Source organism: Astatotilapia calliptera, chromosome 3 (assembly GCF_900246225.1).
Source record: "Astatotilapia calliptera chromosome 3, fAstCal1.2, whole genome shotgun sequence".
In the NCBI taxonomy this organism is placed as follows: domain Eukaryota; kingdom Metazoa; phylum Chordata; class Actinopteri; order Cichliformes; family Cichlidae; genus Astatotilapia; species Astatotilapia calliptera.
The window spans coordinates 40,539,656-40,566,453 of NC_039304.1; the positions used below are offsets into that span (position 1 = coordinate 40,539,656).

Consider the following 26,798-nt stretch of genomic DNA (forward strand, 5'->3'; position numbering starts at 1 on the left):
TATATTCATTAAGTGCATAGTAATTACATACATTGCAAAAAAGTGCAATAAACTACAAAAAAAATTAAAATCGTTTTTGCTTTTTTAACATATATTTCTAGTTAGACAAATTTAAGAGGCTTATCCCTCAAAACTGTAAATACAAAAAAGTTGCACAAAATAGTTTCCCAACACAGGACATTTATTGTCAGTGTCTTCATAGTTTTATTTTTGAAATACACCAATTTTTATATACTGCAGGAAAAACGAAAATAAATATTATTCTGCAAATTTGCAAAAAAGCAGCATATGCATCAAAATAAACTATTTCCAGCAGTGCAATATGAGTCCTCAGCATCCCAGAAACGACACAGAAAGTCATAAACTCAAACATAACTTTTAAAAACACCAGTATAGACTCATAAGGCCCTGATGGTAAAAAAAAAGATACATTTCCGCAAAATGACGTCACTTCCGGTTTCGGGCAGGTTATGGCAGACATGCAAAAGTTTGCGCTGATGGACGTAGGAAGTGTTACAAACAGCTGATCGGATCGGCAAAGCGTGTTTCTGGAATATTATGTTTTTGTTGCTGCAAGTGCTTTTTATGCAGTTTTTGCAAAGCTTTATGTGGAAGGAAACTGTGACCTAGGACAAGCTGATGGCATAAGATGTAAGTACAACTCCTCCGCTTTCATATGCAAAAAAAATTATTGCGCTAGTTTACGTGGTTGCAGTGCTACCGGGATTTAAAAATAGTTACACAAAACAGACCGTGCCCGCTCCGACCGGCTTTAAAGGGTTAATGCCCTACATGGCCCCCTGGCAAAACTTTCCTAGACCCGCCCCTGCACAGTTACCAGCTGTCAGCTAAGTAAAAAACGGTTCCTGGTGTTATTTGTCTCTCAGAAACAGTTGATAACTTCCCTTCAACTCATTCATGTCACCTAAAAGGTAAACCTGTTTCTCCATCACCTGTTCAGCTCTGATGATTCAGTAAGGACATCTCCTGGTTTCATCTTCATGTTTCCCTCTCACCACATATACAAACCATATATCATGGCCAGCAACTTTTACAGCTGTGCCTCCAGCAAACATCAGCTGATACTAGAAAGTAAGATTAAGTAAATTCTAACAACAGCTGATCAAACGTGCTGCTGTTGTTTAATGTGACATCCACTGGTTTCTTCTTTCTGGTGCAAACAAGATAAACAAACAAGAGAGAAAAGCCGACCAGCTGATCATTGATCAGTTTCATGAATGAAGTCGTAACAGGAGAGGGAGGGGGAGAGAATGAGAGAAGAAGAGGAAGCGTGGACAGCATAAAGACACAGAATAACTCCATCTTTGTGTCTTTTTTCATTCTAGCTGAAGTCCGGGACAAACTGCATTCCCTTTCACCTCAATACCATTTTCTTCTGTTTGTCTGTGATAAGATTACTTTCAGGCCGTTTTCCAAGCAAGAGGGGGTGCATTCGACCTCCTCGGCCGTAATTGTCTATCACGTTCAATTAACCATTCCACCACCTTTCATTGTTTATACCGTTAGTTTAGATTAGATTAGATTAGATTAGATTAGATTAGATTAGATAAAACTTTATTAACCTCTGGGTGGTCTTGGGTCGATTTGTGCCATTTTTCATTGTTCGTATACACGCCATTTGCACTGTGTTGAACGGAATATACCCAACTTTTCCAAAAAAAAGTCTGGTTACATATATTTCAAAATTCCAGTCTGACTCCCTTAAATTAGCTTCAGTGGCTGAGCTACAGATAAACTTACACTATTGGTCCTAGTGGTCGATTTGTGCCCCATTGAAACCCATTATAAATGCTATTTCCCATTCCACGGTCATTACAACCAAATAATGGGCCATCTTCCGAATGTTGGTGGTACTCGGGAGTCCGGGCCTTGGAATTGTATCTTTTGGGAAATATTTGATTTCTTTGTTTTTTGGGGCTAAAAAAACAGTGCGGCCATGTGACGAAACCGGGATATAAAGGATTAAAATCCGCGAAATGTAATTAAAACTTGATATGAATATTTCAAGGAGAAGTAGGTCTAAAAGATTGGCTAATTTAAAGTGGAAAAAATATTAATATATAGATATTTTATAGCACTTTTCATGGCGTGGTCGATTTGTGGCTCTAAGCCCAATAGTGTATGCATTTTTCTAGGACCCCCCAGAGGTTAATCCCTTGGGTGGGTTCCTCCGGGAAATTCGGTTTCCAATAGCACAGCACCGACAGAAGTTACAGAACGTGAGCAGAAATATACCATATATACACATATATAAATAAAGAGGATACAAACGGGATAAATAGAATAAATAGGAATAAGAATACAAAGGAATTGCACATTTTAAGTATTGAGGTCTATTGCACCGTTGACTATTAACAAAAGTATTGCACAGTGAAGTGCACTACAGCTTAGTTGTTCCCCCCTCCTTTGTCCTCCTGTTTCCCCTCCCTCTCCCCTCCAGAGAGGCGTTAAACAGTCTGATGGCGTGTGGGACAAAGGAGTTTTTAAGTCTGTTAGTTCTTGTCTTGGGGAGAAGCAACCTGTCACTGAACAGACTCTTCTGGTTGTTTATGGCCGTGTGCAGAGGATGCCCAGCATTGTTCATAATGTCCAGCAGTTTTTTTTAGTGTCCTTTTCTCTGCCACTGTCACCAGAGTGTCCAGCTTCATGCCGACCACAGAGCTAGCCTTCCTGATCAGTTTCTCCAGCCTGGATGAGTCCTTCTTTGCTGTGCTGCTCTCCCAGCACACCACAGCATAGAAAAGTACTCCAGCAACCACTGACTGGTAAAACATCCTCAGGAGCTTCCTGCAGATGTTAAAAGACCTCAGCCTCCTGAGGAAGTACAGTCGGCTTTGGGCTTTTTTATACAGGTGCTCTGTGTTGCATGACCAGTCCAGTTTGTTGTCCACCCACAGCCCGAGGTACTTGTTGACCACCTCCACCTTACAATAAGGAAGTAAGCAATGATGACATGAGTGAAAATGTGACGTCGCAGGCTTTCACATAAAAACAGTTAAACAGCGATAAAAAGAAACACAAAGAATGGCAAGAAGCTGTTGTATTATTAACTGCAATAGCCGGTCTCATGACAGCCACAGGAAGCCGACGGGTAAAGAGATCATTTTTTATCGGATTACATCGTGGAAGAGAAATTGTATAAGCCGTGTTTCCGAAGTAACAAAGAGGCGACGGATGGCCTGGATTGCAGCCATTCAAAGACCAAATATAACGTCCCAGAACACTCCAGCTCACATGTTAGCCTGTCCAAGCATTTCCACAAAGGTCAGTCTTCTGTTGTAGTTATTACATAATTTATCATAACAAAATTGTTGATGTAGGTTACAAGTAAGTCTTCTATTGATTTGAATTGAACTCATTGCGCTATGCTGCTTTGTTCACTGTGGCTTTGTGGGCTAATGTTTGTTGTGTTTTGTAGGAAAACCAATACAAAATGCTGGAATGTGATCCAGACCCTCTATCAACCTGGATCATACTGAGTTAAGAGAGAGAGCGATATCAAAACAGCCACGAAACATCCTGCTTATATGTGCCTAAGGGTTGTATTTAAGCAAGGAAGTGATGAATAACTGTTTCCCAGTATGTTGTTTTGATATGGGTTTTTTTGTTGTTTTTTTGCATCGTTGATTTGTTTTTCACCGAAGCAGCTAATAAAGCACAATGGAATCCAATTTTGCCTCTTTCTTGTAAGATTCTATAATAGAAAGAAACAATAATGCCATTTATAAAGAAAGACAATAAATTGAATGAATTACGAAACACTTATTTTATTTCTCTTACATCTGAAAATGTTGTGTAATACTACAACCTGAAACGCCAAATAGATTGCCTTGGCCTGTTCAGGAGATAAAGAAAAAAATGTAACAACAGCGGTGAAATGGAATAGTCCAAATCACCAAAGTAAACTGGACCTGGCATGTTGCAGGGATCTGAAGTTACTAAACATTTTGTGAGTGTACGCACTAAAACTTAGGACCATATAATAATAAATATGTGCGTGATGAAAGTTGAGCAGCACGCTAACGTCCTTACTCCACTCTGTATGCTCATATGGGTCTGACCCTTTCACTCCTTTGATTTTTTTCCTCGTACTTTTTTTGCCTTTTCATCAAGTCTGTCTTTGTACAGACCTGCTGAGTTCTCCGTCATTTTGTACATAACTGTTTTTGGGGCAAATAAAATGGAAGTGGGGATTAAAACTGCAGAATGACTGATTACCGGTGCTGGACATGCTATAGCTTGATGCAGTGTTTTGGTTTTGTTGCCAGTCCTACCCACAATGCAATGCGCGAAAGTCACGTGGTCTATTCTTACTCCAACTTTATTCCAAAACAGAACTGAAACCTTTGCACCCAAAAGAGCCCTCTAGTGGTCCACCACAACAAAAACAAAACAAAAAAACATCGACCCACAAAAAAATAAGAAATCACCATAGTGCATGTCCGATGGCCAGTCCAGCTGTGGGTAGTTGATATCGTTCTTATTTTTTTTGTCTTTCATACAGATAGGCAGCTTCACTAAATAGATAAATTGATAAATAAAATACATCTGTACAAGGAAAAACAACACAAACTCTATAAGCGCTAGAGTTATAGAAAACATCATTATTTTTCATCCAATATTTTGTTTTTTTTTTAAATTGTTTTGATTCTTCCTTGTGTGCACATTAGTGATATGCGATACCACTGATTTTCTTTCCGATCCGATACCAAGTAATAATAATAATAATAATAATAATAATAATAATAATAATAATAATAATAATCCAACCCCCGCGGTCTTTCACTACTCGGGTTAAACATGATATATAAGTCACTCTGATAACTTGTTAATGTTATTGTTTGGCTTTTTCGGTGTTTTATTTGTTCGTGAGTAAATTGGTTTGGTTGAGATTAAAGTTATTAGATTAGATTAAATTTTATTTTATTTTATTAATCCCTCGGGTGGGTTCCTCCGGGTTTTCACACAGCTGAATTAACGTCAAAGAGAAAACTAATTAAAGAAAGTGTGAGACGGTCGAGAGTTTATGCCAGCGCCCGGTTATATTTTAGATAGCAAGGAGCAGACGGCAGTTTCACTCCACCGAGGGAGCTCGTGACGTACTACCCGGCTTTCTTTAGACCGCGAAGGCCGGGTCCTCAGGTGGAAGCAGCCTCTGAATTTGGACACCCCCGCTGTTTCCGGGCCGGCCAATAATAACGGTGGCATTTAACGTATTTTATCCGATAAATAAACACTGTAAAATGTATTTATCACCCCCACCCCCAACAGCCCATCTGAATGTCTCCCTAATTCTGAGGTCATGTATCGCAAACCACGTCTCAGCTGTTTGTGGAGGTAAAATACATCCGCACAATTACGCTCAGCCATTGTTGTGAGTGCGCACGTCAAGAGGCTGCGGGTTACTATACAGCCGTATTTCGCACATGACTATGAAAGGCGGAAGAGGAAGTAGTTTCTTTGAATGTAGACCATCCGAATAGTTATAGTTTCTTTCCAATGTGTTCCTGTTAATGATAAACTACAAATTTACCCTAAAACACTAAAATATCGATATTTTAATGTGAGAATCGATTCTAGAACATAAATGATTGGTATCGGAGGAATCGATATTTCAGGATCGATCCGCACATCACTAGTGCACATACTAGCTTCCTGCAGTAAATGGAAGAGATCAGGGGCGGGCAAGATGGCGGACTGAGCAGTAGCATCCGTCTGAACTCCTCACTAAAGTCCCGATGTTTTAATCTTGAAGTTATAAAATCCACTCCTTTGAGCTATATTGACGACGTTTCAGCCCGAACATGAAGAAAACCAACAACACGAAACCTCCGGCAGTGAAAAACCTCCCTTTTACAACCCAGAGAAACAGCGAGCATGACTACCCAGCTCCGATGGAAACGGCTAATTCCAGCAGCAACAAGAGGGACAGACTGTTAACAACCCCTGATAATACTCCTGAGAAACCACATATGGAGAAAAAAGCAAAAGGTACGGCTAGTGATAATGACTCCAACACATCCACTGACACTATACTGAAAGCTATTGAGAGTCTTGGAAAACGTGTTGATGACCGCATGGACGAAGTTAGCAAACAAATTCAACAACATAGCGCCATGCTGGAACTTGTGTCAAGCCAGCCTCCAGTTTGTTTTACGTTCCCTGTGTATTCAAAGTATTACGGGAATGGATGTGGAAACCGGATTTCAAAATAATAGCCAACTTTGAGTGAATTAACAGATATGTTAAGAACATAATAACATATAATTTAGGCTTTTTTTTTTTTTTTTTTACAAACTCTAATGTTAGATGCATATGACACAGCCTTGTACCCTAATTGTGCCCTGTCACTATCAAGGCCATCTTATTTTGGATTTCAAAGTAAAAGCCCTGTGAATCTTCATTTTTGAACTACTCTTTCAATGACTTCATAATGCTCTTAAAAGCACTGAAAGGTAGGTCAATTATGGACAATTTGAAAAGGCTTTTAATTTTGAAAAGCAAACTCAGACTGACTTGATATTGATATGGTATCACTGTGGGGCTGTATACTGTTGATCTAAGGTGGAATTACCCTGTGGAAACAGGAATTTTTCATTTTAGAGCATTTTGAATCTTTAGAAGATTAAGTCAAATATCGGCAATTTCAAAGGGCCATTACTATGAAAGGCAAAATCAGACTGACTTGATATTGATATGGAATTACTGTGAAAAAGACTGTGGATGGAAAGTGTTGATATAAAGTTCAAATAGTATTTGGAATACGACTTTTGCTTTTAAGAGCATTATGAAGCCATTGAAAGAGTAGTTCAAAAATGAAGATTCACAGGGCTTTTACTTTGAAATCCAAAATAAGATGGCCTTGATAGTGACAGGGCACAATTAGGGTACAAGGCTGTGTCATATACATCTAACATTAGCGTTTGTAAAAAAAATAAAAGCCTAAATTATATGTTATTATGTTCTTAACATATCTGTTAATTCACTTGAAGTTGGCTTTTATTTTGAAATCCGGTTTCCACATCCATTCCCGTAATACTTTGAATACACAGGGAACGTAAAATAAACTGGAGGCTGGCTTGACTGCAAGTCTCGAATTGGAGGCTGGCTTGACACCAGTGCTAAATCGGTGCAGTTTAATTCAGAGGAGCTGCAAGAATGCAAAAAGAAAATAAAACACCTGGAAAAAGTGATGGAATCAATCAAAAAAGATAATGACGATATTAAGGATCGTGTATTGAGCCAGGAAAGATACAAAAGAAGATGGTGTCTTCGTATCAAAGGGAAAAAGGAGAAAACAAATGAAAATATCAGAGAAGAAGTGGTGGAACTTCTAGGAAGGATTGTTCCGGACCTAAAGATGAAGATGGAAGAAGCAGTTGATGTTGTCCACAGAGTGGGAAGAGCGGTGGAGAATAAGCATCGACAAATCATTATTCTGTTTGTGAGACGTGCCGTGAGAGATGACATCTGGAGGTGAACAAAGACTTCTCCCGTGTGCAAAGAAGAAGGCATCCGCTTTGCTGAAGACCTGACCCCAGAGGACTGGAGATCTAGACAAGTGTTGTGGCCAAAAATCGACCAGGCTCGGAAGGAAGGCAAGGCTGCAGGCTTCAGGGGCCCTTTTGGTTTCATAGAAGGCAAACGTATCAGGGTAGAGACTCCAGGTACGGGTTGACATCTGACTACGAAAGGAATATACAGTGGAACATTTCGGATGATGGGACTTTTACCTCAAGATTTTCCTACTCCATCTCCTAAACTTCCTCTTTAAAGCTGTTCATGTGTTCCGTGTTCCAACTAAAAACTAATATTTCTTTTTTTTCCTTTAACACAAGGGGACTTAAAGACTCAATTAAGCGCAAAGCTGTTTTTCTGTTCTGCAAGGGGCAACAGGCAAATTGTTTTTTTCTCCAGGAAACTCATTCTGAGGAATCTGATGTGAAATTTTGGTCACAACAATGGGGAGATAAAATTAATTTTAGTCATGGTACAAACAGGTCGGCTGGGGTTGCTATTTGTTTCAACAGATGTCCTGGAAGGTTTTTGTGCAACATGGCAGACAAAAATGGACATTGGGTTGCCTGTGTGTTAAATACTGATAATACTCTGATTATTTTGGTTAATGTTTATGGATACAACAATGATCAAGAGAATAAGAACCTGCTGCATCAAATTTCTACAGTTATAAAGGAACTTTATACCAAATTCCCTACTGATTATATAGTAGTTGGAGGTGATTTCAATGTGACTCCTGATGAATGGTTGGATAGATGGCCTTCAAAGTTTTCAAGAGAACATAAAAACCCAATATTTGAAAAATGTGCTAATGATACTAAATTAATAGATGTATGGAGAGTGTTAAACGAAGATGTAAAACAATTCACCTGGCACAAACCTAATGGTCAAAGCAGGTCACGTATTGATTATTGGTTGGTATCCAACTCAATTTTACAATATGTTAAGGAAACAGTCATCTCTAACAGTCCCTTAAGTGACCATTGCGCCATTATTCTGAGACTACAAAGCAAAGACCAAAACAACACATTTAAGGATTATTGGAAATTTAATTGTCAGATGCTGAGAAATGAGGAGTATTGTAATTCTATTAAAAAATTAATTTTAGATATCCAGAATGATGAAGCCATCAATACACCGATACTCAAATGGGAATATCTTAAATTTAGAATCAGAAAAACCTCAATTGCATTCGGTAAAAAGTTAAACAGACAAAGAAAAGAAGAGGAATCAAATGTAGTAAAAGAACTTATGAATCTGTATGGCAAATTGAATTGGACTGAGGAAGAAAAAGGAAAAATTAATAATTTACAATCTAAATTGGACGAAATATACCTTTATAGAGCCAAGGCTGCTTATTTGCGATCCAAAGCCAAGTGGATAGAAGAGGGTGAAAAGAACACTGCCTATTTTTGCAATCTAGAAAAATGTAGACAAGAATATAACTCAATATGTAACCTAATAATCGACGGAGAGGAATGTACAGACCCTAAACGCATTTCAAATGAAGTATTTACTTTTTACAGTAACCTTTATAAGTCTTCATACTCAGAACAAAATGTCACCTCCTTCTTTGACAAAATCAATGGTCAATGGTCAATGGTAACTTTATTGTCCCTGACGGGAAATTGATTCGCAGTATGTCAAAACAAACAACAAACATACAACCAACACATCACGTATACTCATTAAAAAATACTATAATATAATAATAATAAAAGCCTGATAAAACAACCTAGATTTTCCATCGAAAAAAGTGCAATGTACAATGGCAACAACACTTACAATTTAGTGTTGTTAATTAAGATAATAGCACTAGGTACAAACGACAATTTGTGTCGCTTTGTCTTCACTGCAGTCATTTTATAACGACGACCTGATGGAAGCAGTTGAAAATCATTAAAGAGAGGATGATCTGAACGCAACAGGACAGAGGTTGCCTTCCTCAGCACCTGCCTGTTATAAAAGTCCTCAAGCTGGACCTGAGACCTCCCTGAAATCTTGGCCGCCACTTTAACCAGATTGTTAAGTCTGGTCTTATTATCCATGGACATACTACCGTACCAAGCAATGATACAGAAAGTTAAAACAGATTCAATAAAACTTTTATAAAAGAGAGTCATCATTTCAGATGAAACATTAAAACCTCTCAACCTCCTTAAAAAGTACAGTCTTTGTTGGGCCTTTTTCACTGTAGCAGCAAGATGTGACTCAAAGGACAGGGTCTTATCAAGAACAACCCCCAAGTCAACCCCCAAAATCAGTAATTGGATTCCAGTAATTGATGATAATTTTAGAGAAATTTGTGATGAAGACCTGACTATAGAAGAATTTGATTTTGCTATTAAGAGCATGGCATCTGATCGTTCACCGGGACCAGATGGTATAACAACTAATTTCTATAAGCACTTTTGGGAAGACCTAAAATTACTATTATTCAGTGCGATAAATGAATGTATAAATCAAAAGGAGCTTATGACAACAATGAAACAGGGAGTTATAAAATTAATTCCAAAACCGGGGAAAGATAAGAAAAAACTAAGTAATCTAAGACCTATAACACTTTTAAATACAGACTACAAAGTTTTTACAAAAGTTTTAGCAACAAGACTAAAAACAGGTATTTCTGAAATAATTAGCCCAACACAGTCAGGATTTCTCAAAGGACGGTTGATCCAAAATAATATCCGCTTGGTTTTGGACCTCATCGATTACAATTACCTAATTAAGGATGATGGTTTTATGTTGTTCTTGGACTTCCATAAAGCATTTGATTCTATTGAACACACTTTTATTATTAAGACATTTAAACATTTTGGGTTTGGTGATGCATTTCTGGATATGATCACTATGTTGTATACTGATATTAATAGTTGTGTTTCTCTTTTAGAAGGCACATGTCCCAGGTTCAGGGTGGAGAGAGTAGAGCTGGGCGATATATCAAGTTTTTAAAAAATATCGATATATTTTTATACGAGATATAAGATGTGACAATATCCTTTATATCGATATAGTTTATGTTACGTTATAATTATACTTGTGGATCCGCAAGTTTGCCTCTCTTTCCTCCACTTTCGTCTTTACAACGTTACTCTGCCTCGCCTCTCCTTCACTGAACACAACTCCCCCTCCCCCCCCATCGCTTCACCTGCAGGAAGCGACAAGATGGACACGGCAAATCTCCGTTAACGAGTTACTGCGCATCGACCCGTCCGTGGGGCTGGACGCCGTCAACGTGTTAGCGAGCTAACCACGCTAATGAGCTAACCACGCTAACGAGCTAACCACACTAACGCCATGCAGCCCAGAGGTGGTGCACGGACTAAAATCCTTTCATTTTCTCAAAAGTTGACAGCGCACCTTATGTATGAATTCTGGTTGTGCTTGATGGCCATGAACCGATTTTATGTGGAACACGGCGCTCAGCAATCTGTCAAAAAATGTTTTCGGACGACTTTGGTAAGCTACGGAGCTGCACCGCTTGATGAATTGTCAGAGCATTATGGCTGAGCCTTGCGGAGTGATACGTACTGTGCTTCAACGTAATATTACCCTACTGTGTATAAGGACCATAAATGGCACCTGTTAAGAGACGTGGTTGCGAAGCGGATTTCAAACTCCAGGCTGTCAGTCACGCAGTACAAGTTGGGAACAGAGCAGCTGTGAAATCTGTCTTTGTTATTGTGCTCAGCGTCTTTTAGTTTACATTTTGACTGCACAATTGTGAGCTTTTTGTTATGCACAAAAACAACATTGTTTTCTTTTATTTATGGAGCATTATTATTTAATAAATGCTCATAATTTATTTTTGAGTAAATTTTATGTACATCTGCTCTATGTTAATAAAAGTGCCTGTGTGACATCTGGGACACAGCTTTGACTAAGAACTCTCTTTTTGTTCTTACTTTATGGCTTTAAAAAAAATATATCGAGATATATATCTTATATCGCCATCCAGCTAAAAAATATCGAGATATGAATTTTGGGTCATATCGCCCAGCCCTAGGAGAGAGGTATCAGGCAGGGCTGCAGCATCTCACCTCTTTTATTCATTGTAGCCACTGAATTACTTGCTATTACTGTCATAAACTCAAACATCAAAGGATTAGACATAAATAATCACAAATTAATAATAAGTCAGCTTGCCGATGATACAACAGTCTTTCTAAAAAATAAAGAACAAATTCCATTGGCCTTAGATACAATAAAGATCTTTTCTGATGCTTCTGGACCTGGACAAATGTGAACTCATGAGTATCCACAATTGTTCTCACTCTTCTTTGTATGATATACCTGTCAAAAATGAAATCAAATATCTTGGAATCTGGATAACTAAATGCATGGCTGATAGTGAAGAAAAGAATATTCAGAATACAATTGACAAATGCAAAAAAAACTCTAAACCATTGGCTACAGAGAGATTTAACGTTGTTCGGCAGGATAATGTTGACCAAGGTTGAATCTTTGTCCAGATTAATCTATCCAGCTTATTCCCTAGCCATCCCACCAAGAATTATAAAAGACATCAATAAGATGAATTTTAATTTCATATGGAAAAATAAACATCATTATGTTAGTAACAGGGACTTGATAAAAGATTATGAAGAGGGGGGTTTAAAAGCAATCGATTTTGAATTAATGAATGGCATTTTAAAGATTAATTGGCTACGATCTTTCTTGAAAAATGATAATGAGATCTGGTTCTTGATACCATCTCTTATTTTTAACAAAGTTGGGGGGGGATCCAATTGCTTTTAGTATGTGATTTTGAAATTTCTAAACTACCCATAAAACTTTCCAAATTTCATCAACAAGTTTTGTTAAATTGGAAATTAATGTTTAAACATAACTTCAGTCCCCACAATGTTCCATTGTGGAATAATAGGGTGATATTGAATTGGGGGAAATCTATGTTTGTGGAAGAATGGATGACAAAACAAATTTGGTCTGTGACACATATAATGGATGAAAATGGAGATATACTTGAATTAAACAGGCATAATGAGAAATATGACATGAGTTGCTCGTTCGGGCTCTATGAAAAGGTTTCACAGAATATCCCAACAGTCCTTGTAAATACAGTAAAGAACAATTTTTCAAATATACAGACTCCAAATTTGCATAAAGTTAAACTAGATGGTGTTGACTTGGTTAATGGAAAATGCAATAATCAGTTTTTGAGGAGGTATTTGGTTAACACCTTATATCCAGGTAGGACAAAACATTCACTCGTCTTTAAAGATTATAACAAATCTGAGATCTCGTTGATCAGAACCAAATATTTAACATTTCCAATTCCCCCCCCCCCCCCCCAAATTTAAAGAAGTCCATTTTAGAACGACAAAAAATATTTACCCCTCCAATGAATTTATGAGAGACAGATTTAAATTTGTTTTAGACAACTGTTATATTTGTAAAACAACTTCGGAAACAACAGAGCACATGTTCTATGGATGTGTGACAATCCAGAATTTATGGAAATCTCTCCATGTCCTAATATTGTCCCAGTATGGATATATTGATTTTTGGTCTTTTCAAAATATTCAAATTGGAGTAATCCTTAAGGACAAAAATAGTGAGTTTTTAGTTAACAAAGTATTACATACATAAATGCCGATATGCTAAATCCCCCCCTTCATGGCCTGCTCTTAAAAACGACCTCTCCCTGTTCCGTAAATCTCTTAAGCTAATAAATAAGCCCCAAGCAATCAAATTGCATAGATTTTTAGAAGAGTTTGATTTTTCTTAGCCCCTTATTTAAGTTATGTGTCTTGTTTATGGAACCTCACTTTTAGAGATTTTATGATCCCCCTTGTCTTCTTTATTTCTGTTCCTTGTTTTTCATTCTCTTTTTATTCTTATTTATTTTTGTATTGGTTATTCATCTTTTTATATTATTATTATGTAGATGTGTGAATATGGATGTGTATGTATGCATTTGTATATGCAAATATATGTATATATATGTGTGTGTATGTATGTTTACTTTCAGTTATTGTCGATTTCATTGTGGTGTATAGGAGATGTGATTCTGTTCTGATTGATTTAATATGTCGCTTGTCTCTTTGAGATTGTCATTGTTATTGTTCTAAATAAAGTTCATTTTTAAAAAAAAGTAAATGGAAGAGAGCCACAGGCGGTTGAACCAATGGGGTGAAAGTAAACAAGCCATGGGCGCTCCTCCCTGTGCTGGTAAAGATCGACTGTTGCAGTGTTTTTTTCCTATAAAAATGGCCTTAGCCGTTCCCCTGTGGTTTCTTGTCTTCGAGGCTTTTGCATTAGAAGGTGAGTTAGATGAGTTTTACAGAGTGACGCATTTTAACAGGAAGGCAAACACAAGCAGCTTTTGCACGATCTCACTGCGTGCAAAAGCTGCTTGTGTTTACAATCTTGCACAAGCTGCTTGTACAGGATGTGTTTAAGTACGTTTTTGACTGGTGTGCTCCTTGTCAGTTTTTGATGCACCTGAAGACCAAGCATGCACTGAAAACATTGTTTAAGATATGTTCGCTTGTAATTTACAATACGATTTTAATGCAGTACACCACAGTTTATCGTTTTTTGGTGTATCTTTGGTACAGTTATATACAGCAAGGGCGTAGATTTGACATGGATGGAAGGGACATGTCCCCACCAATAATTTGATCTCTTCGAGTAAAGAAAAACAAAACCGATAGAAAGAATAAAAAAAAAAAAAAAAACGATCTGTCATCGTCTCGTTCACCCAGCGGTGCAGAAAGAGTTAAATTACGTTCTCTACTGGAGTCCTACGTCATGTGACAAATATGGCCAATGTGATTGGTTGTGCCTCTAAGGGAGCTCTGTTTAGTTTTAGCAGCGGCAAGCCTGCGCTGCCAGGGGGAGAGGAGGATGGCAGCAAAGAGGAAGAATATAGATATATATATATATAGATATATATATAGATATAGATATATATATATAGATATATATATATAGATATATACATACATACACATATATATATAGATATATATATATATAGATATATATATATAGATATATACATACATACACATATATATATATAGATATATAGATAGATATAGATATATAGATATAGATATATATAGATATATAGATATATATATAAAAGAAACTATTTTTATATTTATTTTTACTATACTAAGAAACTATTTTTCAAAGAAACCTGTAAGTCACTTAAAGTCAAGTTAACTCATAAAATGTGTCCGTCATAATAACGTTACAGGCTATGCTAGGCTTTGGCTCACATCAGTCTAAATTTGTATGTAACCACGAATAACGTGCTTTGGAAACTAACTGCACATGCAGCACTATTAGTTCTCTCAGTCTCAGAGCAGCATTTCTAATTTTGATTGAAGCTGTCAGAAAACGACAGCCTCGAGCAGCCAGGATATTAGTTTACAGAGGCTGTTAAAATTATGTCTAACGTTAAAATGTTGGTGACACAATAATTTCATCCTAATGGCACTGACACAGGGTTCATTTTTGAGACAATATATCATGAGGTAGTCATGATTTTACAAATATTCCACCTTGTAGTGCAGTTTGCACAAATTGTTTTAATAATGCACTCACCCTACAAACATTACTGATGAGTCAAGATCTGCACAAACTGACAGAAACACTGAAGCAGCTCCACATTTTATTCTTATTGTCATGTATGTCCTATTTGTCAGTTGACAGAAGAACCAACACAAAGCTCAGAGAGTAATGGTGACACAAGATCACAGGTGAAATTGGATGATGACTTGTTGGTTCGTTACTGTATTTGAAGCACATGTGTGACTGCATGTATGTGGAATGTCTCACTGTTATTCATCAGAGGCAGCTCTGCCATGTTGTAGCTCAGACAGAGGTGAAGAGGCGAGGTCACAGGTGACTGACTGATGATTTGGTGCTACAGATTAACTAGTATTTATTATCATGACAGTTGTCAGGCTGCTGATGTAAATTGTTTCATTAGTGCATATTTGACAACGAATCTGAATTGACATGTCTCACTTTTTATATGGCACAAATCAATTTGTTATTTTATCAGGTGGCAATATGTCCTAGTGCAGTCAGAGGGGAAGAGCCAGGGCCAAAGGTGAGGCACATCAAGCACACAATAATAATTGTAATCTGAGGATAAAACGCATGTACTGAGGCTGAAAGAAGCTTCAGTGCTCTCAGAAGACTAAAAAGATGGCTAAGGTTAACAGTGACTCAAATGAGATTAAACAATGCTGCTGTATGTTCACCAGGACAGACTGGACAGTATAGATGTAAAACAAATATGCCAGCAGTTTATCTCAGTTAACGAGAGGAGAAGGCATGTGTGTGGCTGCTTCACATAGTGAGTTGTTGTGTGGGGCATGTAGTCCATGTCTGTTGCTGTAACAGTAGTTCATGTTTAGAATAGAAAATCTCAGCTCACTGATTTGATCGGGGCAGTAGTGCCTAAAATGTTGCATAATTGTGCTGAGAGATCTTTTACTTTGTGGTAATCTTAGATGAGTAGTTTTATGGACAAAAAACACCAGGTCATTCAGTGTTCCCTTAGTGCTAATGTGTTAGAGATGTTGGTGTAACCAGATCAAAAATGCAGGTTATTACCATCGTCTCTGGCTGCAACAACATTTTATACCTGACGTAGGCTTTTAACTTTTACTGAAATAATGAGTGTAAATATTGTCTTTCTCTTGTTTAGCTGACACAGATGTCAAAGTGAGTCCTGGACAAGATGCCACTCTTTACTGTCAGAGTCCTAGAGGTGTCAGTGTCACCTTGTTAGAGTGGAGCAAACCTGAGCTCAAGTCAGAGTATTATGTGTTCTTCTTCCAAAACCAGCGCTCCTATGAAAACTACCAACATAAATTTTTCAAAGGCCGAGTGGAGCTGAGCGATCCATCCATGAAGGATGGAATTGCATCTGTGATTCTGAGGAACGTCAGCATCATCGATACAGGAATGTATATGTGTCAGATTACAACCAAACAATGTAACAGTCCAGGTGGCACCTGCTCTATGATGTTTGTACACCTGTATATTGGTTGAAGTGGTCTCATTTTGTTGTTGTTCAAATCATGTATGATTAGCTAGTTTGTAAATCATAGCATGATTGTGGGAGTGTAATGAACCGCTGATCTGTACCATAAGTCATCCTTGCGGGGGTTGTCGGAACTGTATGCGCAGTCGCACGAAGGACAGATGTGCTCAGAGGCATGCCCCGTAACGCGTATAGAGCAGTCTGTCGCGGCAGGAATAAGTTGTACAAGTCCATGTAAGTTACGATAATACTTTGATAAGTAAGATAAGTGTGTTTCTAATGTAAGGTATGTTGCTGCGTTTGTATTGTGAGCTATCTGAAAACCTTTTTATTCTGTATTTACGTTACTCACATCCATGTGCTATTTTTTAGCTAGACATGTGGTCATGCAAGCTAGCAGCACCCCATGTGAAACGGGCCGAAGTGTTTAAGTGTTTACCGGATTTTGCACCCTTGGCAACGGACTGAGGTATTGATGAGAGATGATCTGTTGTTATATTTTATTTAACTGAACTGTGTAATCCCTTGATGCTGTTGAAGTAACCCCTTTTGTTTTATTTAATCTGTGACTGTATATCTCAGAATTACTTGTTTGAACTTGCCTGAATTAACTTAAGCTCATTGTTGTTATTGCTCATTGTTATAGTTCAAAAGGTACTGTACGGGTATCAATTTTTTCTTATTTTATAGTTTTCACGGTGCTCAACGTCCAGAGAATGAGCCGTGTGTGGTGAGGAATAAATGGCTGCACCCGTTAGAGACTCTTCTGTCGTTCTTGATGCCAAGGGCTGCTACAGTACTTAAAGTTTCATTTTCTTTTTAAGAGTTTTGTCACTCTTTCCCTCATGGTCATTAACTTCTATACTTAAGTAAATGCAAATATATCTGCTTTATCTCACTGCTGTTCCCATCCAGAATCCCTTCAATGCACATATTAAGATTTTTTTTTTTTTTTTTTTAAAGCATGAGGTACTTACAGAGCAGCCACAGAAGAGGTACTTTTCCCATCGTACCACACAGAGGTGTGAGATCTTTCTGTTTCCCCCCCAGGCAGTTAAACCCGCCTCCTTCCTCTTAGCAGTACAATTTAGAGTCTGTGGTTTATTTGTAGCAGGTCAGAAAAAACAAGGGGTATAATCTTTTAGGTTATAAATGAGACGTGAATTGTGAAATTTAATAAAGCTACGAACAAAACAATGAAAAACATCAGTAGGGTTGGTAACCTGATTTTTTTTTAATCATAGAAAAGTGATGTTGAGGGTGTTATATTTAAATAATGATTAAATATTCTAAGGAGCTTGGAAAGAAAAGCGTCTGGACTTCTTTAAGTTGCTTGAAGACGTTTCACCTCTCATCCGAGAAGCTTCTTCAGTTCTAAGGGTCCAATTGGTGGGGAGTCCCAGATTTAAACCCAGTGGGAGTTTCCCCCCAAAGAGGACAAAAGGACCCCCTGATGATCTTCTACCTAATCACATGAGCCAAGGTGTGAAAACGGGTGTGGGTCACAATCAGCCAGTGTTTCCGGTGAGCTCATTGTGAAACCTGGCCCACCCTATCAAGTGATTTCCTGAGGTCAGATGGCCCAGGATGTGAGTAGGCGTTAAGGCATCTGGGAAGGGATCTCAAATACAGATGTAGAGGTCTGGGCATTCCTCGCGACACTGTACAGAGGAATGCCCAGACCTCTACATTGGAGAGACCAAACAGCCACTTCACAAGCACATGGCACAACATAGAAGAGCCACCTCCACAGGACAAGACTCAGCAGTCCATCTGCATCTAAAGGATAAAGGACACTCTTTCGGGATGCCAATGTTCACATTTTGGGCAGAGAGGACAGATGGTTTGAAAGAGGAGTGAAGAAGCCATCTATGTCCACTGTGAGCGACCATCTTTGAACAGAGGCGGGGGTTTACGACACCAACTCTCTGCCATCTATAATCCAATTTTGATGAAACCCTGGCTGATTGTGACCCACATCCCTTTTCACACCTTGGCTCATGTGATTAGGTAGAGGATCATCAGGGGGTCCTTTGTCCCTCTTTGGGGGAAATGCTCACTGAGTTTAAATCTGGGACTCTCCACCATTTACCCTTAGAACTGAAGAAGCTTCTTGGATGAGAGGTGAAACGTCTTCAAGCAACTCAAAGAAGTCCAGACGCTTTTCTTCCAAGCTCCTTAGACTACGATGACCTGGATGACTGAGAACCTTCACAGACAATGATTAATAAGATTATTTAAACAAAGGGTCACACAAAGGCTCCTTCCAATTAAAATCACATTTTAACCTTAAAATGTTTCTTATGGAAGAAATCTCCTGTTTCTTTGGATTTCTGAGACACAAACACAAATAATCAGAGTATAAAAACTTCTTTTTAAAATGTAATTATTTTTTCTTTGTAACATTTATTTTTAGTTATACCCGTACTTTCTTGGGTATATGCCTCCCTTTTTAGTTCCATATCACAAATAAAATATAATTTTAACCCCTGAGAACGTTATTGTGTTAATAAAGTTTAATTGAAAAGAAGTGAAATGAGTGAGCATGCGCATGTCCGATCTATGCTCCAGTCCATTAGGTGGCGGTAATCCACCTCTAAGCTTGCCAAAAGCAGAAGAGGCTGCATTTCATTCATACAGCTGGCGACTGGACTGGAGTCCTGGAGGAGTCTGATGCTGTCGGTCTTGGCTCACAGCTTCTTGTTTTTATTTTTTTTTCCGCTGAAGATGAGCTTTGAGGGTTTTTTTCTTCTGTGGAGTTTCTATTCTGGCGACTTGAGAGGTAGAGTTGAGCTGCTGCTCGAGGGAAATCCCGAAAACATGACCTGAAGGAGCGGATCCCCCAAAGAAAGTGACTTGATGAGTGTAACTTAGTTTAATGCTTCAGACACGGGCCACTTTCAGCTGCTTCCAAAGTCAAAATTTCCTTTTTTACGTGCACCTGTATGCAGCACCACATCATGGCAGCAGCATGTTGCGTGTTTGTTATTTCGCACTGTTTCCAGTTTAAAACACAGCTGTAGCTTTTCTACTGTGAGCCAACCGTTGTTCACTGTAGGTAAAGCCTGCTGTAACGACTGATGAACGGGACTGTCAGAGAGTCTATTCAGAGTGGGAGGTTCTGTTATGTTGGTGTGTTCAAGAGTTTCGGGTTAACACGAATCTGGGAGAGTCGCCGTTACATCCGTTGTCTTGTTGACTGAAATCGCAGACACAGAGTTCCAGTGGCGCAAAATGTCTGCAGGAACTTCCGATGTCAGAACATCTGAAACATGTTTTAAGTTTGGTTCTCATTTTGTTTGACCCTCACAGCTCGGATTGTGACCGAAGTCCATTCCTCCTGTCTGATCTTCGCGTAATTCGGACTGCGGGCAGCGAGTAACCTTGATGTTTGCAGTTTCAGCGCTGTAGCGCTCAGCTGCAAAAACGACAGCGCCGATCAAGCAGCGCATGTAATGGCTCATAATCTGTCACGTGTCGAACACGTCACCCACCACCACCCAAAAAGGAAAACAAAAACACTTATTCGTTTCCAAAATAAACATCAGCTGTTCAGTTTTTCCTCACAAATGTTGTCCGTTGCGGTTTTCCTGTGTTTGCTGGTGATCCTGGTTTCCGGATTAAAAGGTGAGTCACGGTTCTTGGAGACAGGGGCCCTTTTCCAGGAAGCCGGTTTAGAAAACTCAAGTGAAAACGATACGCAGGTTGAGTAACCCGAACTGTCCAACTCGGAATATTCGGTTTCAGAAAGGCTGATAACAATTAGTTCAATCAACGCGGAGTTGCTTTAACCCCAAGTGAAGCGCGCGGACGAGGATACATAAAGCCTGATAAGCGGAGCACAGATTAAGCGAGTCACCATGGAGACGGAGGGAAAGAAGGCGCGGCCAATGTATTTTACAGCGCTTGACGCCGAAATTCTGATGGCAGCATATGCCGATAACATGCAAATTCCGCGGAAAAAAGTAACACAGCCACAGCTGCAAAAGAAAGGAAGCATGCATGCAAAACATAGCCGACAGAGTCAATGCGTGAGTGTTAATATAAACAATGATCTAGGATTTCCACCCATTTAACACGTTATTTTATCATATGTTATTTTATTTGTTATTTTATACATTTCATTTTGTGATGTGATGTGAGCGCAGGTGCAACCCAACAGGCCCCAAACGTTCCTGGCAGCAAGTAAAAATGAAATATAAAAATATAGTCCAAACAGGTAAGGTGTAATTGTATTATGAGTCATAGTGCTTGGTCTGTTTGTCCGATGTAAATCAATTGCAGTTAGAGGTTACATTAATTTTCTTTCTGTAAGCACTTATTGAAATTAATCTGAGCACATTACAAGTACATATTTGCTTACTCTGTATGCTCAAATGTGACCCGTTATAGCCAACAGAAAAAAGCGGAGGCCTGAAAACAGGTGGGGGTCCTCCACCACCACCACTCAGAGGCTGAGCAGTTGGCCCTCAGCCAAAACAGTGGGCGCCCTGTGGCCGAAGGCATCTCTGCGGGGACATCCTCTGAGTCAATAACCCCGCAAGACACAAGTGCCTACATAGGGGGTAAATTCAAAATAATACATGATGTGCGTACATCCTTTCTTCACAGTCACCTTTGCAGTGCTGCTCATTCATTTGATAAACTCTTTACCATAATGGATTATTTTGTAGTGAAGTTATTGTCCTACTGATTTTGCCTTCCCTCAGTCTTGGTTGTCTTTGAGAGCATAATGACAATGAAGTGTAAGGTGATTGGTATGTTTGTTAATTGCCATTTGGTCCCTTGTAAGTTATAAGTGACCTGTATAAACCTCATATTCTATCAGTTGATGGTGGTGGTGTACTGCATCTGGTGCAGCCTCCTGTTGAGCCAGACCAACATGCAGTTGTGAGTAATACTCCACAGATTACATGAGTTTACAGTAGAACAGCAATGTTGTTTATTTCTTTACTACAGGAAAATAATGAAGAAACATTGACAGCTGTTACAGAGGAGGAGACAACAGAGACACTTTATGAGGTTTACATCTTTTAATACTTTGTGTACAGGAAATACAGGCGACCAATAAAGCGAGTTGAACAAAAAACCTGTTTATTCTTCTTTCAAACATGTTGAGGTGATGGGTCAAAAGAAATGATTGTGACATATGGTGTCTCTGACTGCGCTTCCATCTTGTATGTCCGTGCGAGGGTCAGGATGTTCATGGTTTGGATCACTGCTGGTGTTTGGTTCAGAAGGACAGTGTTCTCCTCTAATTGTGGCAATGTTGTGAAGAATCACACATGCCACAATAATGTCACATGCCCTTTCTGGGGTGACCCTGAGTCTTTGCAGGCACTGGAACCGGGCCTTAAGCATTCCGATAGTCATTTCAATTCTGGTCTTGTCCTGCAATTAGCCAGATTATATCGCTGCTGTGGCCGGTTCAGGGTCAGGGTAAGGGGTAAGCAAATAGGGTAAACATGGATACCCCTATCACCAAGCAAGTAGCCAGTGAACTCTCCTGAGACAGAAGGATACACTTCAGTTTCAAATGTCCCTGAAGCAATTGGTCTTTATACATTTTAAAGTATTCTCAACTCACCATGTCCAAATTTTGTGCTCAGTGTACATTCACAGAATATTTGTGAGTCATGGACAGAGCCTGGCCGCTTGGCTTCCACATTTGTGATAATGTTGGCAGCATCACATATGATCTTCACAGTGCAGAGAACACAAATTAGCATCCATTACTATAATGACATAATTTGTTAGTTTGAAATGCTACAGGGAACTATGTACCTGTACATTAATGCTGTGGAAAGACTTCCTGTTCACATAGTCTCCTTCATTTACTGAAGGAGCAATGATTGGAATGTGAGTGCCAATCTATACACGCCTGGGAACCCTGAAATAAATGTAGAATTTAAGTAGTAGTCCAAGTATCACCACATCATACATTACGTTTGGTCACCTTGATACCTGCAATTTTGTGGCATCCCTCTTTGATGAATCTTGTGGGTCTATGACCAGGGAACCCACAGACGAGTGCAGGAGACGTTTCAGTGCAACTGTAACATTCCTGACTGCCCGACAGACGGTAGCCTTGGAAACGTGCTCAGCGTCACCAATATTATACAGAAAGCTCCCGTTTGCAAAAAACCGAAGTGCAATACAAATAATATGTACAGAACTGAAGAGGATGTCCGCGATGTGTCACATGCGTAATATATGGCCTGAGGATGTTTCCAAATAACTTATAGATTGTGCTGAGAAACGGTAACGTTCGCACAGAAACTCATCAGGTAATGATAAGATGTCCAGACGCGCTCTAATCACTCTCTCCCGGCGGAGAGCTCTGCGGAGAATTGGGCTTCGATATCTACCGGCTCTTCAAGGAAGGGGCACGCCATGTCTGACACTTCCTACTGTCAGGTTTCCGACAAAGGGCGGAGACAGTCAGGGTTAGTTGTAGCAAACCTGCTAGGGGCAGGTTAGCTTCACGGCGTGTGTCGTCATAGTGACTCAGTCAGGCTGCAGCTGAACTCGCTTTGTGAAACCGAAAAACCAGAGTTTTCGTTAACTCAGGGTATACTTACTCAGTTTTTCCACTAAAACCGGCAATTGGTCTTTATACATTTTAAAGTATTCTGCAATTTTGTGGCATCCCTCTTTGATAAATCTTGTGGGTCTATGACCGGGAACACCACAAACGAGTACAGGAGACGTTTCAGTGCAACTGTAACATTCCTGACTGCCCGACAGACGGTAGCCTTGGAAACGTGCTCAGCGTCACAATATTATACAGAAAGCTCCCGTTTGCAAAAAACCGAAGTGCAATACAAATAATATGTACAGAACTGAGAGCATGTCCGCGATGTGTCACATGAGCAATATTAGGCCTGAGATGTTATTCAAATACTTATAGATTGTGCTGAGAAACGGTAACGTTCACACAGAATGTTGGGAGAAAACCCTGCAAAATAAACCCAGAGGAATAAAGACACAATGAGACAAAGTTACGCTTAACGTGTACACGGGTGAGCTGCTGAAAACAACCCACACCCATGGACAGTGCTTGGCATTTTTAATAGGAACAAATCACAGAGACAGTGAGACAGGATAAGAAAATAATAAACAGATAAAATAACAACTCCATATATGGTTGCTAGTCTCGTCAGGCAGAGAGCTGGAGAGATAAAACAATCTGAAACAATATGTCCTTGCTGGGAAAGTCTAAAAAGACACTTCTAAACTAATCTAAACACAGACAAAGGGCATCTTTGTACATTTAAAAGAAGGTAAAGAAACATAGAATCATTTTTCCTCTAACACAGAAAATCATCAGGAAATGAAAAAATGTCCGAACGCGCTCTAATCACTCTCTCCCGGCGAGAGCTCTGCGGAGAATTTGGGCTTCAACATCTACTGGCTCTTCAAGGAAGGAGCACGCCATGTCTGACACTTCCTACAGTCAGGTTTCCGACACAGAGGCGGGAGAACGTCAGGGTTAGTTGAAGTAAACCTGCTAGGGGCAGGTTAGCTTCACGGAGGTGTGTCGTCATAGTAACTCACTCAGGATTAATCTAAACTCGCTTTGTGAAACCGAAAACCCAGAGTTTTCGTTAACTCAGGGTATACTTACTCAGAGTTTTGCACTAAACCGGCTTCCTGAAATAGGGCCCAGGAGTTAAAATTCAGAGTTTAACAGCAAAAAACAAATTCTGTCCCATGTTCTTTGATGTAGCTCTGTGGACATCAAACAACAAGCTGGCACAAGTCGCAAAATATTTTGAGGCTTGCAGAGAGGAGCAGGTGATCATTACATTAATTACTAAAACACACTGATGCTCTTTAGATTTCTTCATTTCAGTACTCCCTGCAGTCCAAAAGGTTCCTGTCAGAAGTCTCTGGATGGGCTCATCTTCTGGAAGAACAAACTAATAGAGAGGAAGTCCAAACAGTTCTTCAGCATAGCATGTCTGACAGATGTGCAGTCTTAACATGACTAATTTTTGTTGACACTTGCACAAATTTAGCTCGAACAAGGTGGAGGTGCTCTCAACCTTAGCCTGGATTCAACAGCGGAGGGTCACGTACTTGGCATTCAGTGGTCAATAGAAAGTGACACCTTCAGCTTCAACATTGACAAAAGGGACCAACCCTTAACTCGTCGTGGTATCCTGTCCGCTGTCTCCTCACTCTACGACCCTCTTGGTCTTGTAGCTCCCTTTATCCTGAGTGGTAAATGTATTCTCCAGGAGCTGTGTCGCATGGGCATAGGTTGGGATGATCAGCTTCCCGATAGCCTACATGCACGGTGGGAGCAATGGAAAAGGGATCTACACAGGCTAAAGGAAATAGCGATACCCAGATGCTACCATCCTCCAGACTTTGGCAACATAGTGAGGGTGGAACTGCATCACTTTTCAGATGCCAGTAACATAGGTTATGGTGCATGTTCCTACCTCAGATACAAGAATGGAAAGGATGAAGTACACTGTAGCCTTGTGTTAGCCAAAGCAAGAGTTGCACCAACAAAGCTCATGAGCATCCCAAGGCTGGAGCTTTCGGCTGCAGTAATCTCCGCAAGGCTAAGCGTCATGTTAAAAACAGAGCTCGGCATGCAGATTGACGAGGAATTCTTTTGGACTGATTCCCAAGTTGTATTGGCCTACATCAGCAATGAGGCACGGCGATTCCATGTGTTTGTCGCAAATCGTGTTCAGCTAATCCGAGAAACCACAGACCCTGCTCAGTGGCACTATGTGGATACGGCAGAAAACCCAGCTGACCACGCTTCGAGAGGTCTATGTGCAGGGGACATTCTGTCAACGAACTGGTTATCGGGTCCTAAATTTCTATGGAAACCTGAGATACACCCAACACTACATTTTTCACCAGATTTGCTAGTCTGTGACCCTGAAGTTAAATCGGTGAAAACCTTTGCCACCCATGCCAATGAGCAAAATGACATTCTGAACCGTCTAAGCCGCTTTTCCAGCTGGACAACGCTCATCAGAGTAGTTGCAAGAATTAAGAGACTAGGCATGAAGTCAGATCGTGTCAGCAGCATTGTGACGGTAGAGGAAAGGAGAAAAGCTTGTGAACTAGTAATCAGTCTGGTTCAGCGACAAGCCTTTTTGCAAGACATAAAGACACTTCAGAAGGGCAACTCTCTTCCATGCTCTAGCCCCCTAAGTTGTCTTGATCCCATCTTAGATGAAGGACTTCTTCGTGTCGGTGGAAGACTGACAAAGGCAACGCTCAGTCGAGAACTAAAACACCCAGTTATCCTTCCAAAGGAAAGTCACATTACAAGACTAATACTGTCTCATTACCATGCCACCATCTGTCATCAGGGTCGCAGTCAAACCCTAGCAGAACTCAGAGCAAATGGGTTTTGGGTGCTTGGGGGAAGCAAAGCAGTTGCCAAGTTAATACATAAATGTGTGCAATGTCGAAAACTTCGGCGCCCCACCGAGGAGCAACGCATGGCAGAGCTCCCGAAAGAAAGGACTGAAGCCTCCGCTCCTTTCTCGTACTCTGGCATGGATTGCTTTGGTCCATTTTCCATCAAGCGGGGCCGTAAGGAGTACAAAAGGTATGGGCTTATCTTTACATGCCTGTCTTCACGTGCTGTTCATATCGAGATGCTAGAAGATCTATCAACAGATGCATTCATCAATGCCCTTAGATGCTTCATCAGCCTCCGAGGAGCTGTTTGCCAACTCCGCTGTGACCAAGGCACAAACTTTGTAGGAGCCAGAAATGAGTTCAGAGAGGCTCTCAAACAATGTGACATGCAGGCACTGGAGGCTTTCCTGGCAGACAAACAGTGTGAGTTTGTTTTCAATGCTCCTTCTGCAAGTCATGCTGGTGGCATCTGGGAACGCCAAATTAGAACCATTCGTAATGTGCTAAATGCCACTACTGCTCAGTGTGCAGGAAGACTAGACGATGCCTCTCTTAGAACTTTGTTTTATGAGGCCATGGCTATTGTAAATAGCCGCCCTTGACTGTGGGCAGTATCTGTGACCCAAAGGCACCTGAACCTCTTACTCCGAACCATCTTATACTGATGAAGTCCAAAGTTGCTCTACCACCACCTGGGAAATTTGTGAGAGAAGACTTGTATGCAGCGAAGAGGTGGCGTAGAGTACAATACTTAACTGAGCAGTTCTGGGGTAGGTGGAAAAGAGAATACCTCATGAATGTCTCCACAAGACAGAAGTGGCACAAAACC

At 39.9% G+C, this 26,798-nt stretch overlaps 1 protein-coding gene across 1 annotated transcript; it reads left to right on the forward strand.

Annotated features, from left to right (window-relative positions):
• The first annotated feature begins 13,687 nt into the window (after window positions 1-13,687).
• LOC113014757 (uncharacterized) lies at window positions 13,688-26,571 on the forward strand. The gene is made up of 4 exons (XM_026156485.1): window positions 13,688-13,824; window positions 16,232-16,248; window positions 16,372-16,557; window positions 24,592-26,571. The coding sequence occupies exons 1-4, from the start codon at window positions 13,710-13,712 to the stop codon at window positions 26,569-26,571; spliced, it is 2,298 nt and encodes a 765-aa protein (XP_026012270.1). The 5' UTR covers window positions 13,688-13,709.
• Window positions 26,572-26,798: the final 227 nt, after the last annotated feature.